Source organism: Narcine bancroftii, chromosome 6 (assembly GCF_036971445.1).
Source record: "Narcine bancroftii isolate sNarBan1 chromosome 6, sNarBan1.hap1, whole genome shotgun sequence".
Classification (NCBI taxonomy): domain Eukaryota; kingdom Metazoa; phylum Chordata; class Chondrichthyes; order Torpediniformes; family Narcinidae; genus Narcine; species Narcine bancroftii.
The window spans coordinates 39,942,812-39,961,249 of NC_091474.1; the positions used below are offsets into that span (position 1 = coordinate 39,942,812).

An 18,438-nucleotide genomic window follows, 5' to 3' on the forward strand; every position below is an offset into this window, starting at 1 on the left:
CTTTTAAAATTATTTTATTATAGTCTCTACTTTCACTTTATCCCATGCTTTGAGCACAAAATCACACAGCACATCAAGTGTTTTTATTCTTGTCTGTACTCATCATCCAAGTATTCAATTTTTGATGCATATTGTCTTTGAATGGCTTGCTGAAGCAGATGTCTAGAGGTTTCAATAGAGATGTCAAACCACTTGGGATAACTGCGATATAAGTATTATTTTGTGTTTATCTACTTTTAGTCTTCTCATTTAAGTGGCTATGAAACTTATCCCAGATCAGAAAACTCCTTTCCTTGCGTAAATCTTCATGGCTGCCTATTCCACACATTTATATCCATAGTTTTACACCATTTTCATCCATCCATCCTTTGTCATGAAAATGTACAAAAATATTTGCTGGAAATTTTTTGGTTGAAGTTTGTGCTTGAAGATGACCACAGGTCTTGATTTTGTCCTGTTGGCCATGTACGATAGTACTACTGTAAATCTTGTCCTTTCATGGCTTTCAGTTTTCAATCTTTACATTCAACTGTGGAAATTCATTGGAATTTCGGCCATGTCTCTAATATTTGCCAATGCAAACCGGTGTCTCTGCAAGTTACATATAATAAACTGGCGAAAACCTACAACTTTATGATCAAGCTCTTTTGGAAGTTTCTGAGCAATTTTTTTTTGTCATAATACCAGATTTTTCCTGTTCATGAAATGGTTTCATCAGCCAGCTTCAAAACCTTTTCTGAGTTCTGGGTGTGACTGCCCATTTCATTGCAAATGCTCTTATTTCACGTGTTCATGTACCTATCCTGCGATGTGATTTTCCAACTCTGGTTAATGAAGGAGCCCTTTTTTCATCGAACATTGCCTTTTTGGTATTTTTCTTAAAGGCTCTTTCTTTCTCCAATCTCTTACCAACTTCTCATATCAAATTTTCTTGCAACAGCTCAGGTGATGTTCTTGGCCATTTCTATCACTTTTAACTGAAAACTCACTTCATGCTTTCGTTATTTTGCTGGATAAGAATTACCCTCAGCCAACGCCTAACAAGTCTGTCATCACAATTTTTGGCAGGGGGGGATGTTGACTTGTATGCCCAACAGATGATAAAACCATTAAAATGAGGCTGAAAATGGGGACCTGACTTACCTGAAGGTTGACTTGAATGCTGAAGGGTATGGTATTTTCCCATTTCAATAAAGCTTTCTCCTCATCAGGCTACTGGCTGTTCAGTGTTTTGAAATCTTCCATTCTACTATACTTGTTTGTTCTATTGACATTGAATCATGTTGTATTCAGAATGAAACTGGAAATGGAATGTGGTGAGTTACTACTTTGACCCTGGAGACTTTCTATTCTCTGCATTGGGAAATAATAAAATAAGTATTCACTGAACACTTGTAGGTTGAACAATTTGCTGAAATGTTGGGCATGTAGAGTGTGAATATAACACTTTCAAAATGGACAGTGGAAAAAGGCATGTCTGGGTGCAAGTGATATTTACACTATTCTCGTGCAAGATCTTGAAGTGGGTATATTGGGCTAGACATTTTTCTCCACTGAGGAAAATCTACCATTCCCATTTTGTCTGTAATTCTAAGCAAATTCTTTTGGTAGAAAAGGAAGTCTTAATACTTTGAGAATTGTGTTCAAATGGATCTCCTTTGTTTCCTGTAGGAGGCAGCAACATATGATTTCAAAGGGAAAAACTACAGAAGAATTGGAGATGGAAAAAATTGCTCAATTTCAGAAGGAAATGGCAGAGAAGAGGAAACAAAATGAAGAATCCCTGAAGCTTGCCATCTCTGGTGCAGGTATATTAGCATATTAAAGATAGGAACAATTTTTGAATTTTATTTGACTCTTCAGCAGTTTGCCTAAATTAATTACCATAGTATGTTTCCGATTATCCTAAAACCATTTTACTGAAATTTTCAGTTATCTGAAAAAAAAATTTAGATGGCAACATTATGTCACAAGTTTTAAAAAAAAAATTCACCTGACGTGCTGATGTGGGGCTTTGATGCTCTGTTAGTGACAATTTGGTAAAAACAGAGCTCAGAACCAGCTGAAGCAATTCATGGCATGAATTAGGGGGCAGATGCTACTATGTGAAAATGCTGCCCTGGTTTCTGGGCTTTGTCTGGGACAATATGTCTGCAAAGGGATGTGTTCATGTATGAGGTGGAAGGCATTTTTCTCATTGACTGTGAGAGGAGAGGCATCTCTGACCTGCAGCATTACAGAGTTCCCACCTCCTGCTCCCTGAGCTGCTTGCTCTCTTCATTCCACACCCCCCACACCCCCCCCCCCCCCCCCAAGCTGTCAAATATCCTTTCAGTGGTTTTGCTAAAATTCTGCTGGAGGACAGTTGACAATCCCTGGGACTGTACGTGCAATCTCCCACCACTTAAAGGTGATATGAGATTTGGCCTGCTGATTAAAGTTTTCTGCTGATGCTAGTGAGCTGCTTAAAGCAATTTCTCGGTGATCCAAAAAATCTAGTTAACTTATAGAGGTCTGGTCCTGAGCATTGCAAATAATCGAAAACTTGTTGCATAGCCATTTGGGGCTATGATCAAAAACATGGATGTGAAATGAGAATAATATTGGTTCTTGACAATACAGGAATTTTTAAGGATTGGGGAAACTGGCCAAAGAGTAGCAAACTCTCCTTTCATTATGCATAGAAAGTGAGGACAGAATTTGTGTTGTAGGGCTCTGTGCTTGGGTAAATAAGTTTGTGTATAATTCTTCAAAGTAATTTATTTGGATTATATAAATCTTGTTCCATCGAATAGAACTCCTTGTTAGACTTTTCATTTTGCACACAGTTGAAATCCATATCGGTTTCCTAAATGTTTTCATGGTTTGTTTTCTATTCTGGTGTATAAAAAGAGCAATTATACTAGTTTGTATCAAACAGGGCTTTTAATGCAATGTTAACAGTTGAAAATTTGTCTGCCACAAGTCTGTCATGCTCAATAGGCCAAGCGGTGTGTATGGTGAAAGTTAAAAGTTCTGGTGCACGATCAGACAGACTTGAAGCATTAATGACCTGAAATGTCATCTATACTCTTCCAATTTTCTGCTTTGTCTTTGTGGACACTTTGCTGGAGGGATGTGTAGAGAAAGTATTTCTTTTGCTTCTTGTTCTCTCTTGTTTTGTTGTTTTGTTGGATGCTGGACGAGCCCAAGGAATTCTCTCTCATGGCCCATCCCTTTGCAAGCAAAGATGAACACGGTGCCTTGTAGCTCTTCTGTCTTCACAGAACTTTTGTTTTGTTTTCCATGGAGCTAGAGGCACCGTGTGCCGGGGCAAGGACTTGGAGGCGAGTACTTACCCTGGACAAACTCCTCCCTCTGGGTCCCACGTCACTGAGCCTGGTGGAGTGCGAGGCACAACAGCCAGAGTGACACGGGAGTGCCCCGCAGTGGTCTGTTCCAAGACCGTGCTCGCTGGCCATTGTCCTTGCGGATCCTTTGCCCATCGAGTTTGCTGCTGTAGACCACTAGGGAAACTGTTTCCTCCCGCACTCTGTCACAGCTGCCAGCCCCTGCTGCCAGAGTGACATGTGCTAGTTGCCCATAGCTTGGGCCCTTTCCAGGTACTGACGGCTGGGTGAGCCAAGCCCGGGGATTTGAAGTCAGTGTTACCTTCTAACCTTTACCTGAAGAGGCAAAACCTGCAAGGCAGCAGGTGGTTTGAACCCACAGATCCACCCCTGGGAGGAGGGAGCTCCATCTGTAACCAAATCCTGGTCTGATTCCTTCCTGTCTTCGTTCTGCTTCCTGGCTCTGAGACGCTCTCCTTCCAGCGGCCTGGACTGCAAGCGCAGCCGCTTGGTTCAATCCAGGAGGAAGAGATGCAAATAGACATCAAAAGCTGGGCTTAGCGCTAGGCCCAGAGTAGGCCTGAAACCTCAGTCCCGAGTAGTTTATGCCGCTTTTTCTCCAAATTACTGATAGTTGTGTGCAACGGACCTCGGATCCCCCCCACCCCCACCCCCACCCCTGCCCCCACTGTTGGCGATAGCAACGGCGGACCTTGGGCTCCCGGGGAGGAGCGGGACCTCGGTGGGGAAGTGTCAATGACCAGCATTTATTTTTGCTCCTTGTGTTTAAAGGGAGCACATAACTATCAGCCCAAGGAATTAGAGGAAGTGTATTAGCATGGATTGAAAACTGGCTGTCACAGAAGAGTTGAAACAAATTAATCCTTTTTGGGCTTGAGAGATGCCACTGGAGTGCCTCAGGGATCAGTTCTTGGTTCTCAATTGTTTACGGTTTTCATCAATGACCTGGTAGAGAGAGCGAAATTCAAGGTATCTAAGTTTGTTGCTGATATGAAAATGGGTCAAGGGCAAGTTGTGATGAGGGAGATTATTTAAATGGAGAGACTGCAAATCAATGAAGTTCAGAGGGATCCAGGTGTTGTAGTACTTGAGTTCCAAAAAAATCTGAAGCAAATAGCATGTTGTCCTCAATTGCAAAGGGGTTGGAGTTTAAGAATAGGGAAGCTTTGATAATGCTAGTGTTGGTGAGGCTACTCCTAGAAACTACACAATTTGATTATAATAGCAATGAAGGCAGAGACTCATTTGTTAGATGAATAGGTTGTCTTGTCAATAGAAGCCAGACAGTTTGGATTTCTATTTCCTGGAGTTTGGAAGAAATGAGCAGTGACTGGATTTAAATGCTTAAAATTTTAAAGGGGCTTTACTAGGCTTTGAGAGAGTCATGAACAAGGGATTTTGCAATTAAAAAAAAAAGTGGATGCTCATTTAAAATGGAGATGCATAGAAATTTCAACAGGGGAATCTTTGGAATTCAGAGGAAGGTTGAGAACCAGTCATTAGAAGAGGTGGACAAATATTTGAAGGATGAGAGATTGAATGTGGGGAACTGGCACATTAGAGTTTAGGCCAGGGTAATCGTACTGAATGGTGAGGCAGGCTTGAGGATCTGTGTCCTACCTCTGTTACGATTTTTTTTGTGTTAGACCTAGAGAGGAAGCAACCTGTGCCATCTTAATAGCAGTAATTAAGCATTTTGTAAATGATCATCTTGTAGAAGCAAGAAATCACGTAAGAGATCTGTCAGACAAAACTCCTTTCTGTAGAAAGGATGTGGTGAAACTGATTTTGACATAATGGTACTCTATTGCTATGACAAGAATTTGAATGCATCATTGGTGCTCATTATTTCTTATTTAAACTGTAGTAGTGCTTTTTAAATTCTTTATTCCTCTTCATTGCATTCAATTACATTTTAATTGGAAAACCTGCTTCCTACTGGTTTCAGGTCAGAGCAAGAAAAGGACACCGATCCCAGTTACAAAGCCAGTGGATATAAAGTTCCACACAGATGACCGTATTCAAGCACATGAAGGACAAGTATACAAAGAAGTGAACTTCACCAGTGAACTACGTAAACACCATCAATCACCTGTGAGTTTTTTTTTTACTTTCAATATCTGAATTGTACAAGGAATTTGATGAAAAAGGGCAAAAGATGTTTGGATCTGCGTGATTTTATTTGGTTTAATTTTACAGCAAACAAATAACTAGTCCACCTTATTATTTGCTAAATCATTAACTCTGGTTTTCTTTCCACATGTGCTACCTGACTAAAATATTTCTAGATTTTTTTTTTGTTTGGTTCCCAGAGCTTTGCAGAATTTTGCTTTTGTATGATGGTCCCTTTATAGCTTTTCATGGTTGAATAATTGACTCCTGATAGTCAGCCTCTATGATGATGCCTATGTCACTCAAATAAGCATGATTGGGAAAAAGATCTTGTTATTGCCAACACCTGGTAGCCAGCCATGTTGCTCAATTTATGTCCCATGCTTTCTTTCACCTGGTTTGTCTTGATTTCCCTTCCTTATTGGTTTTCTTTTAATCTCACTTGAATATGCTTCTTGACAGGATTGGTATGTGAAAGTGTACCTTCTAATAAAATGTTCTGATCTAGTTCAGTACATGGAATGATATTATTTCTTGTCCTTTTTTAATAAAGTGTGAATGGCATAATTTATTGCATTCTTAAAAGGAGGATTCAGAAACTTGAAGGGCAGCAGAACTGGCATCTGAAGTCGAACTCTATTGGCTGTGAAAGTACTTTAACGATGAATTGTGCTTTGAGGAGGAGTTCTGCCTCCTTGTATCAATGTAGAGACAAATGGCATGTGAATAGTGTGATGGATGTAATTGAAGAATTAAAAGTTGCACTTTGGTTTGTTTATGTCACAGTGTAGAGGACATAGTGCAAATAGAATATATAAAACTGTAAAAAATGGAGTTGGGCAGGGAGAGGTGTTTAAAAAGCTAAGTATTCTATTTGTGATTGTCAATTCACATGGTCAGGTGCAGCTAAAAAGGAAGATGAGGTCATTGATAGAAATAGAGGGTTGTACCAGAGCCATACACAATGGGCTCAATGGAGACTGTAGGAGAACTGAAAAAGGTAAAGAGGTTAAAAAGCTGAGAGACCGAGACATTCTCATGCTAAATAAAGAGAAACAGGCATTCATATAAATGACTATTCATCAAGGTTCTGATGGAGGGTAATTGGCATTAATTTTTTTCTCCACAGATGATGCCTAACTTGAGTATTTGTATTTGCACAGATTTTTTAGCATCTGTAATTATACAGCAAATGGGTCATTTGACCCATGGTGTTCCGTGCTAACCATCATACTCATCTATGTTAATCCCATATACCAGCACTTGGTCACTAACCTAATTCTTGGTAATTCAAAGTGCTGGATCAGATCCTTTTTAATTGAATACCTGTTTCAGTTAGGGGCTTCTGGCTGATTTCATATTTTAAATTCCTCTTGCTTAAACTGTACCCTCTTGTAAGATTGATCAAATTGATCAAATTTGACCTCTTGTAAGTTTCCATGCCCCTTTTGTCTCTGGTCCTATGCTCCAAGGAAAACTCAGCTAGCCTATCCAGTTCCTTGTTACTGAAGATTTATATCCTTGGCAAGTCTTGGAAAATTCTTCAGCACCTTCCTCTGCATTCATGTCCTTCCTATGGTGTAGTGACCAGAACTGTACACAAAATTCTACCTGAGACCTTACCAATGTTTGAAATTTGACCATGACCTCTTCTTTTCCTCATTAGCAAGGGCATAGAATACCAAGAAACAGTATGCGGCCTTCACCATCTTATTACTGGTCCTGCCAACTTTTTTGTATTTTATGTCCTGGTACCTTAGTCTTCAATGCCTGTGGGAGATGATGTCTGCAATAGTTTTAATGCATAAGTCCAGGACTGATTTGAAAACCTTACGGGTGGAGTAGAAGTTGGCACCCAGACTGCCAAAGGTAAAAATCTGGAATGGGTCATTAAAGTAATGGAAGGGAGCTTGAGTGGGACAGAGGTCACTGACCTATGGATGACTTTCTCCCTAGATGTGTGAACACAAAGGCATTACAGTACCAAAGCCTTTCAATCTCACTAGCAGCAAAAGAAACCACACAGCGATGGATAATCAAGGTTACGTTTCTCTAGCAGAGCAGGTAGAGGCATTTCAATGTCGCACGCCATCACGCTATCACCTGAGGAGCAGCTACCAAATGGAGGAAGGTAAAACTAAATTTTTCTCTTGGGAATTCCTTGAATAACAATCAACTGGATGTATAGATAATGTGTGTTTACAGAGGAAAAATCCTTCATGCAAAAAAAGCTAGATTCTTGGTTAAAAGTCTCCTATATTGGTGGGTTACGAAGCACACTGAGCTCCTGAAATGCCTCTTATTTCGTGCATGTTCAGCAATACATGTACAACTGCCTGTATTTGGGTCCTGTGATACCCAGTTTGTCTCAGCTGCTGTTCTTTTCTCATATAGAAAAGTGACCAGTAATCATTTCTTGCCAATGGATAGCATGATCTCTACTTTCTTTTTAATGAAAGAAAATGCTAGCAGCGATCTGAGGGTCAAGAAGCATTTGTGTGTTGGTCTTTAACCTGATGTATTTTTCTTTCTTCAGATGCTGCGAGATTTGAGTGGTTTTATAATGTATTGTTTTTATTTTGGGTTGCCTGCACATATAATTTTTTGATGTTCATTGACTATTTAATTAGGATTTCATGTCTAGTATGTTATGCATTGTGTTGGCACTAGTTGGCTTAAACTGTTCTATGAAATTAGCAATTTTTAAAGATTCATTCACTTTTGTTAATTTTCCTGGGCTTGCTAAAAAATGCAAACAACATCTCCCAAGTAACAGTTCATATGTCTGGCCATTTTTCATTAAGGATCATAATCCTGAAATGTTCTTTATTTCTCTCCTTGTATGCTGTTCGGCTTGTATTTCTGGAAACGCTACTTGGCTTTCAGTTGATTGGCTTATAAATTGTGGCTTACAATTTTGGTTTAAAGTGGTGTACTGTTTGTGTTCAAAAGGGGATTCACTTGTGAACTTTGGGTTATTCCTTTCCAACCCAAAATTCAGTTTTCAGCATTGTTTAAGTTCCTCTGTACTATCCAATAAAAATACTGTGACTACATTACTGTCATTGACTAATCTTTTTGGGACAAAGCATTTATTCATCTTCTGTCTCAGATCAAGGTCTTTAATTGCACTGAATGAAAAATGCTTGCCTTAACCAATACAATTGCTATATGGGATGTATTTTGGTAACTTTGGTTAATGTCAAGAAACAAATTTGGCAGATTGATTGGAATAACTTTAAAAACTGGGATATATACAGGTACCATACCCCATATCCAAAATGCCTGGGACCACAGTGTTTCTGACTTTTGGAACACCATTTATAAAAAAAAAAAAAAAAAATTGCATTTATTTACTCAGACTTAGATATTGTACATGTATTCACATTATAATACAAATATTTACATCTGCACAAATTAACTGAAGTAGATATGTATTGAAAAATCTACACTGAATAATGTACAACTTACATCCCGTCCTACAAGCGGGATTTCTGAACTCTATTATGTATTACCTCATGGGACCACGGACGATAAAAGTTTTGGATTTGAGATACTGTACCTGTACTACATTTGAATTTACAAAATCTGAGCTTTTGCCTAATATATGACTAAATCCAAGGAATGGCTTTCCAATCTATACTCCTCCACAAACTCATCGAGAAGGTAAATCTTTCCAACTAACCTCTGTTTCCTACAAATATCAGCTTCTCCCATCTATAATTCAGATACAATATCCACTGTCTGGCTCCTTATTTTTAATGGCCCAGCTCTCATCACCTGTGCCATTGAAGTAAATGATGCAGTTCCTTGAACCTAAAGTGATGTCAAGAGTTACAAATTCTTCCACCAATTGGAAGGTGTTATTTACATTGGAGTTACCAGTCCAATGTTGTGTCTGCCCTGCAAACATTTGTATTCTGTCCCCGACTGATTTTTTTTTATCCTTAGCCCCTTTTCTACTGGTATCCCAGTTGTGCAGTGTCCTGTGATAGGAAGCCCTTTGTGCCATTTTCACTGGACCACCCTTAACTGGGACACTAATTGCTTTTCCACCGAGCACACTCATCCCGGGGATCAGAGTGTTCTACCTTCAAATGGAAACTGGTGACTTTCTGCTATAATTTTTCATTGGTTTTATTAGAATTCCGGCATCAGCAAGAGCCAGGGATACGAGAAAGGGTAGAGGTGGTTAATCCCTGGTGTGAAATTGGCATTTGACACTGGCATTTGGACAGTGTTCCTTTTCCAGTTAATTCCAGGGTGCCAATGGAAAAGGAGCTATTATTTTCAGCCTGTCACTTTGCCCTATTGCTTTCAGACCACCTTGGCTTCAAGACCCTGGTTTGCAGATTGAGTGGTTTGTGTAATGCCAACGGTTGTTTTTTCTTTCCTTGAAAAAGTTCACTGCTAATAATAAACATTCCTTCCTTTTAAGGACCTTCCAGGATGCCTGGAAAAATGAAACTAACTAAACCTCACACCCCTTTACTGGCAACAAAAAGCCGTGCGAGACCAACCACATGTAAGAGTACAGTTGAAATAGAAGCTGAAGAGTTGGAGAAAATCCAGTCGTAAGTATCTTTCTTTTAAAAAATATTTTTATTGATATTTTTAACAATAAAAAAAATGGAACAATACTGTTATGAAATGTGCTACAAGACTAGGAAAAAAGTTACAATATTCACGTGTACAAATTCAGAAGCACAATCATGATGATACAATAAAACGTAACAAAAGGGGGGGGAAATGATCTGTAAACCCCTCCCCAAAGCAAGGTTGAAGATTAACATTCAAAAATCTAAGTGACACAATCTTGGAGAGGGACAGCATAATGCCAAAATTCCAAAGCAACATTAAAGGTTATGATAGTAGACCATGAATAAGCCCCATATAATTTGAAATTTAATATTTGAATCAATGATAGTATATCTAATTTTTTTTCCAGATTTAAGCAAGTCATAATATCCCTTAGTCATTGTGCATGTATAGGTGGAGTATTATCTTTTAATTTAATCAAAATTGTGTGTCTGGCCATCAACAAGGAAAAAGATAAAATGAGACATTGAATTGAAGTTAGTAAAACATCATTGTCTCAGAGTGTTCCAAAAAGAGCTATTAAAGAGTTTGGTTCCAATTTTAAAATAAGATTTACTGATAAGTATTTTTTTAAATGCCTGGAACACCATTGTTTGGTGTTGTATGTGGTCATGTGAACACAAATTTTAAATTGGAACAAGTGCATAGACTGGGTAACCTTGAGGAACTCTGGTCAAGAATGGATTTTCGATGGGACCCTTTTTGAAGACGAGTATTGAAAGGAGCGATGTCAAGGCTAAGAGTGCAGTGAGGGGAAAGATCAAGTGGGAGATGTGTGCAGATGGATAAGGAAAGCAATGTAGGTGTGATTGGAGAAAGACCATGGATAAAGGACGAAGTGGATGAGGTTGTGTTTGCCTGAAATTGGATTACAGAAGACAGGATCAAACCTGGAATGCTGGAATTTGAGATGGTAGTTCTAGCTGCATGATTATGCTGCCCATGGATTTTCTCCATCAAATTTTAGGGAGACTGGTACTTTTGGATTTGATTGGTGCACTGATTTTATAGCTTGTATTTTTGTATTGAATATGGGAGCAAAGATTTGTGGGTTTTTTTTTTTTTGTAGATATAAATTCAAAGCTCAGGAATTAAATCCAAGGATCCTGGAAGGTAGTTTGGCTCTGCCAAAGAAGCCACATGTTAAGGAACCAACAAAAGCTGTTGGCTTTGATTTGGAGATAGAGAAGCGCATCCGGGAAAGAGAAGAAAACCGGAAGGCTGAAGAGGTGGAGGACTACAGCTTCCATTCACGACCCTGCCCTTCCAAGATCTTAGAAGATGTTGTGGTAAAGATATTCTTATCTCCTTGAAATATTGCAACTTTATAAAGTACTATAATATTATTGTGGAATAGTTAGTGTTTCATTTGTAGTCCGATTCTATACTATCCAGTTCTGCAACTGGAAAATTAACTTTGCAACTAATTTCATTGGCTTCCAATCTTTTTGCAGGGAGTCCCAGAGAAAAAAACGCTACCCATAACAATGCCCAAATCTCCAGCTTTCACTCTGAAGAACCGTGTGAGAATTCCACAAAAGGAGGAAGAAAAGGTGGGGATAAAGCTTGAATTTTGTGGAATCCTTTAAATACCCAAATTTAAATTGTTTTGTCATTTGTCAATTCAACCAGTTTAATCATTCTACTGTGGATGATGTTGGTGGTAATCCATTTGAGTGAATGAGAGCGGGAGGGGCTCAGCAGGCCAGGCAATATTCATAGATAGAAATAGTCAATGTTTTGGGGTGGGACTCTATCGATGGATCCTGATCAGAAATTTCTATCATTTCAACTCGTAGATAGCCCACTGATTTGCTCCAGTCTTGTTCACTCCAGATTCCAGCATCTTTTTTCTCTCTAGAGATCAATTTGAGTTTGACAATTGTTGCTCTAACAGTGTTACTATCCTGTAACTGATGCTCAGGCATGAGCAATGCTTTGGTTGATGCCATCAGTACTGTTGGAGAGGTTATTTGGATGGAATGAATTTGAAAATGCATGTTGATCAAATGCATGGAGTGGTGATAGATGGTCCTTGGCTACCCCATTACTCGTAAAATCTAAAACCAATCCTAACTCATTTTAAATCCAGAATCTGAGCTTGTGTTCTCGATTTATGAGCATTGATTGTAAATGGTCTTGATTTGGTGCAAATTGACAACTTTAACTTTGGGATCTGGTTCTAAAACTATATATACTCTTGGTGATTTTTAAAAAAACAAAACAGGGGTCCATTGTTATGGGCTACATTTTAAGATTTGTTAATTGAACCTTGCAGGAGGAACCACGTGTGATGAAAGCAAACGCTATCCCACACAATGCTATTCCATTCAAGCCAAAACTCGCTGAACATAAGGTTGTAGCCATTCAGCCGTTCTCATTTGAGGCCCGGGACAAAGAGAGAGAAGCATTAAAACAGAAGAAAATAGATGAAATGCGCAAGAAGGAGATGGAGGTATTTCATAACACTATAGATGATCTTTAAATTGAGTTTGTAAGTTTGTGTGCCAATTTTACTAATTTTTAAGGAGAAAAATTATACAGGCTGTTTTAAATGGAGGTATTGAATACAAGGTGTTACGCTAAAGGTTTGTCAACTTTTTTTATGTTGGCCTCTTCCTGGAGAAGATGTATTCACTAGGGCAAGACTTTGGTTGTGTGGAACTGAATGAAGGTATTCACAATTGAGTTAAGGGGGAAATTTTTTTCTGCCTTGTCTGTAAAGTTGGGGTTGTAGGGACTGGATGGCAAATGGTCTAAATGGAGGGGTTTGATTGCTGCAGAAGTATGATGGGCTGAACGACCAAATTTATTACATAGTAATAACTGATTACAATTGAGGATTAATTTGTCGCTGTAAATGATTTGTACAGATCCCTGTGTTTAAAGCTAAACAGCTTCCTGACTTTGAATCTACATGCCTACCTGAGAAGGTCGTGAAGCCTGTGACTAAAGCAGAGCCATTTCATCTTCAGCTAGAAGAACGTGGTGCCATCAAAGAACAAGACTGGGCACAAATGGTAGGTTTCTTAGATCTTGTTTCAACTGTTCTGATTTATAATCTTAAGTTCGCTGTCAAGGTGGCTTGCTGTCCATGCAATTGGATATGAGAATAAACTACAGTACAACTCTGATTCGCCGAAATCCTCTTTATCTTAAATTTTTTTCGGAGCCAAATTGAGTGGGACCCTGGGGCTCCCAGCACGAGCGGGGAAGTGTTGGTGATTGGTGGTAGTCAGCATTTCTTTTTGAGAATTAAACATTTTAATGCTTAAACAGCCTTCACTTGTTGTTTAAATACTTATAGGTAATTTGTTGTTGCTACTGGGCTGTTTTATTTAAAAAAAATTGACCAGTTCTCTGGGGAAAAAAAACGTTTATCTGAAATAGGCCTGGCTAAAATAATTTTGGATAATTGGAGTTGCCATTAATTTCTACTATTACTCTTGAGTCTACAGCTGTATTTCAGATTTGCAATTTGTTCATGCAAGTTATTTAAATAATTTCTCCTTGCAGATGAATGAAGAGCTGAGGAAACAAAAAGAAGCAGCATGCTTTAAAGCCAGGCCTAATTGTGTTGTATATCGTGAGCCATTTCAACCAAAGAAAGCAGACCAATCATTAATAGGTATTTATTCCTTGGTTTGCAACTATATATAGATGTATGTTATCAATTTAATCATGCAGTAACATCTTTACTTTTCCACCAACCACCACCTGGCCTGTGTTTGAACAAAGTGCATTTCATTTGGTGTTAACTTTGACTAGTATAGATCTTTCAGGATGTAAGGATTCTAGTTTACTGCTTGGAAATTGGAAAGTTAGTGTATCTACAGCATGTTTTTTTCTTAAAAATTGATTTGGTTTTGACTGCGTGGTTGTAGATGAACTGTAGGGCTAAATGGTGTTCATGTTTCCACACTGAGTGAAGATACTTGCATCGCCATTGAGTTTATAAGTACAGAAAACTAAGATGAGAAGTAATTAAATGAAATTGGTAATATTTATGGGAATTTAAAATTAAAGTTGTGATCCAGGGTGTTGAAAAATGAAGTGCATCAAAAAGCTTTCAGTGAAATGAATTCAAATATAATTTTGGGGTTGGAAGCCAGTGGAGAGAGGATAAACTCACTGTAGATAAAATTCAAAAGGGTTTGTAGGGTTTGGATGTTACAATATACTACTTTAGTGGGGTGAATTTAGAACTGGAATATCTTGTGAATGTTTGAAATCATTGCCCAAAAGACCAGATCCTGAATTATTAAACTATTAAACCTATTGAAGCAGTGATTTAAAAAAAAAAATAATGATTGTAGAGAAATATGAGTTATGAGAATTTAGTTAAAGAATGCAGTATGTTGGGCACATTGGTGCATTAGAGCCAAGTTTTTAAAATGTGAAAGATCAGCATTCTTGTAATACCACAAGAGACTGGACACACAGATTGGGAGATCGCTTCACTGAGCACCTTTGCTCAGTGTCCACATCAGTGACAAGGATCTCCTGGTGGCCCTCCACTTCAATTCTGAACCACACTCCCATGCTGACATATCCATAGCCTCGTGTGATGTCCCACCAAGACAACCTGTACATTGGAGGAGCCACACTTAATTTTCCAGTTTGGGCACTGTCCAGCTGGATGATATCAACATAAACTTCTCCAGTTTTTGTTAGCGTTCTCTCTGTTCTCAATCCCTTTCTCCTTTTGCCTCCATCTTTCCACACCTTCCATTCACACCTGTTTGGCAGTGTGCCTTCCCTCCCTTATTCATCCATTACCTCCTATCTTTGGGATTCTACACCTGCCCATCCACCCCCACAACTTTGTTTGGGTGCCTGCCCACATTTTTTCATGCCTTGATGAAGGACTGGAGCCTGAAAGTTTGATTATGTATCTTTATCTTTGCTGCACTAAGCACACTGTTTAACCTGGTGAGTTTCTCCAGCATTGTGTTTTTACTTCAACCATGGTATCTGCAGACTTTTGTGTTTTACCTTCACATAATTGGCTTGGGTCATGGGGTCCTGAGATGGATTATAGTTTTAGTTAATGTTTGGTGCTGGAAGAATAATTTTTGTCTTTAATTTCTATGGGTTTTTTGGTCAAAATTCTATTTCCATTTGCCACATTTAGAAAGGTTTCCTTCCATGGCTCAAGAGAAGTATGAATTAGCAACAGAAAAGCGTGCAAAAGAGCGGAAAGATTTTGAAAAGCGCATAACAGAAAAAGAAGCTACGCGAGAGAAACTTGAGCAGGAGAAGAAGAAAGAAACTGAAGAACGTGAAAGAGATGAAACTGCAAGACTTCGGCAGGAACTCGTAAGTATCTGATATTTAAATCTTTTTTGGAGGTTCCAACATAATATCAGGAATATTTCTAGTGTCTGGGGCTGCAAATGATGGCTTTTTGACAATTGGAGACTATATGACAGCAATTGGTGCATTTGTATAGAACAAATTTGAGAGGTGAACATATCTGCAAAATCATACTTGAATGAGAAATCCAGTCAGAATTCAAATGCAAAGATTGTACATTCAAACAAGCCTAACACTTAAGGTTGAAATTGTTAAATATTGCAATGATATTTTGGTTAGTGTAGCACCACTATCATTTAAACTTTCAATGTATTTAAAAAAAGTAGAAAAGGCTAACAAATGAATTATGCCAAAACTCGTGGTCTTTGTCTTTGTATAATTTGGCTACAAGATTTTAGGGCTTATGCTCTTTTTGAACATGCACTAGATCAGTTTTGCATGTTGTCTCGAATTCAGAAAAAGTAGTGTGCATTATAACATACCTGTTTTTCTTTTGGGAGGAAGAGGAACTCTTTAGGATGTACTGTATATTTTCAGCGTAAAAGTTGAAACCCCCCCCCCTCCCCCACACACCTTTTTCAGCCTCAAATGAGTTTTATGCTATATCTAGTGTACAAATTGACCCCATTTACTGGCTGTCTGAGGTGCCCTGTTGACCAGCATTCAAGTCAACCCACAAAGCTCACTATGCTTCAGATGGGCCGTTGACCCCCCCCCCCCCCCCCCCCCCCATAGATTGTGCTGATTGACTGGACTTTCACTGGAGGTGATTGCTATCATGGAGGTACATTGACACAACGCAGCACACGATGAAAATATGAAGCAAGCATTAAGTTGAAAGTGATAGAAATGACCAAGAAAACCAACAATTGCACTGCTGCAAGAAATTTTGATGAGCATGAGAAGTTGGTAAGAGATTGGAGGAAAAAAAGAGACTTAAAGAAAAATACCAAAAAGGCAATGTCCTTTGAGAAAAGGAACCACTCGTTGGCCAGAGTTAGAAAATCACATGGCAGAATGGGCACGTGAATGGAGGCAAGATTGCTAGTCACCCGAAATAAAATAACATTTGCACTGCAGTGGGCCAAGACGCACCCAGACCTCGGTGTTTTTTTTGAGGCTACAGAAGGCTGGTGCATTCATTTTATGAAAAATCTGGTATTATGCCAAAAAACAAAAATTGCACAGAAACTACCAAAAGATCTTGATCATAAAGTTGCAAGTTTTCATCAATTAATTATGCGAAACCAGCAGAAACACCAGTATGCATTGGCAAATATCGGAAATGTGGACAAAACCCTATGAATTTCAACAGGCAATAGAATAGTCAAATGGAAAGATGTGAAAACTGAAAGCCATGAAAGGACAAGATTTACAGTGGTTTTATTGTGCATGGCCCATAGGACGAAATCAAGACCTGTGGTCATCTTTAAACACAAACCTCAACCTAAAAATTTCCAGCAAGTATTTTTGTACATTTTCATGAAAAAGGGCTGTAAATGGTGTAAAACTATGAATAGACAATGTGTGGAACAGGCAGCCAGGCGGTTTACACAAAGAATGGAATTTGCTGGTCTGCGTTATGTTTTGTGGCCACTTAAATGAGAACACTAAAAGTAGATTAGCAGTACATCCTAGGTGCTTCAATGTCTGCTTGAACAAGCCATTTCAAAGATCATGTGTGTGAGGAATGGAATACATGGATGTCAAGTGCAGAAGTAGTTTACAAAAGGTGGGACAATGCATACTGCATCACTTGATATGCTGTGTAACTTCATGCTCGAGGCGTGTGACAGACTGGAAAAATAATTTGAAAAGTGGTATCTCCTGTGCAATTGATGGCATGGAAGATGATTTATTGTGGGACTCAGATAAAGACTGGGACCCATATGATGACAATTTAAACAGTGAGAATATGGCAATATGCTGCCTTCTTTGCTTCATACAGTGATAGCAAGAGTGATCTTTGAAGCGTTCTAAATGTGGTGATGTTTTCAGTCAATGGGAGCGAATTTGAAGGCTGCGAATTTTTTAAAAATAAAAATCTGTCTGTTACAGTCAGGGATTTTGGTTTTTCAGGGGTCGACTTGAATGCCAGATCAGTGGGGATTGGATTTTAAGCTGAATTTAAGAACTCAAAAGTATATCTGGTGTTTAAGTTGACCCCCACTTTTTGGAGATTTTTTTGGGTTTCACAACTCAACTTGTATGCCAAAATGTACAGTATAACTATTCTGTTTTTCCTTCATCCCCCACCCCCAAATAAAACAAGAGGGATTTTATTTTTCAACTTGCTTCTATTAACAGACTAGACCATATTGGATGAAGCCTAGCAATCAAATTGTTTCAACCAGGTTTCCTCTTGTTCAAAAATGCCCAAAGTGAATGACATTAGCATTGTGGTAGTACTTGCAATTTTTGGATGGGATGCATCAGGAAATCTTAGCTGTAACTAACAATAAATTACATTTTGAAACTACATTTTTATAAAAATTCAAAATGGTTGTATTATGTTAAGTGGTTAAGCATCATACTGAAAAGCTACTCTGGCATTTCAAAGCATTACATTGACTTGTGAATAAATAACTTGATGTTTAACATTTTCCATATAGTCAGGATGTATTTCAATTGAAGTTTTGCCTTTTGTGATGCTTTTCTGGGAAAACAAATTCAAATTTAGAATCTTGGCTCAGTGTTTCATTTTAGATGTTCAACTATATCTAAATTCCTTTTCAGGTACACAGAGCAAACCCTGTTCGACATTACAAAAAAGTGGATATTAAACACAGTGATCAACCACTAACAGTTCCCCATACTCCACATTTTTCTGAAAGATTTCGGCTGTAAACTATTTTGTTACGTTGTCAACTTGAGTGCATGAAGCTATCTGTAATATTTCTAAGTTCATACCAGGACTATTGCTAAATCTTGTTACTAAGTCATCAATAAAAGTGCTTTTAATGCTTTTGATTACAGAAAGTATGGTCTATCACTTCTGTTCCATTGAAAGATTTTCACATGGCATGTTTATTAATAAATAGAATAAACCATCATTTTTCAA

At 38.4% G+C, this 18,438-nt stretch overlaps 1 protein-coding gene across 2 annotated transcripts in view; it reads left to right on the top strand.

The window, feature by feature from the left end:
* The window catches only part of tpx2 (TPX2 microtubule nucleation factor), a 32,091-nt gene extending 13,653 nt beyond the window's left edge, over positions 1-18,438 (top strand). For both annotated transcript variants that reach the window (XM_069884737.1, XM_069884738.1), the window contains exons 6-16: positions 1,672-1,808; positions 5,299-5,444; positions 7,419-7,593; positions 9,901-10,036; positions 11,131-11,350; positions 11,516-11,614; positions 12,340-12,516; positions 12,935-13,081; positions 13,578-13,689; positions 15,196-15,380; positions 18,114-18,438. In XM_069884737.1, the coding sequence (XP_069740838.1) occupies positions 1,672-1,808; positions 5,299-5,444; positions 7,419-7,593; positions 9,901-10,036; positions 11,131-11,350; positions 11,516-11,614; positions 12,340-12,516; positions 12,935-13,081; positions 13,578-13,689; positions 15,196-15,380; positions 18,114-18,224 (1,645 nt within the window). In that variant the 3' untranslated portion in view covers positions 18,225-18,438. The remainder of the gene's footprint in view (positions 1-1,671; positions 1,809-5,298; positions 5,445-7,418; positions 7,594-9,900; positions 10,037-11,130; positions 11,351-11,515; positions 11,615-12,339; positions 12,517-12,934; positions 13,082-13,577; positions 13,690-15,195; positions 15,381-18,113) is intronic.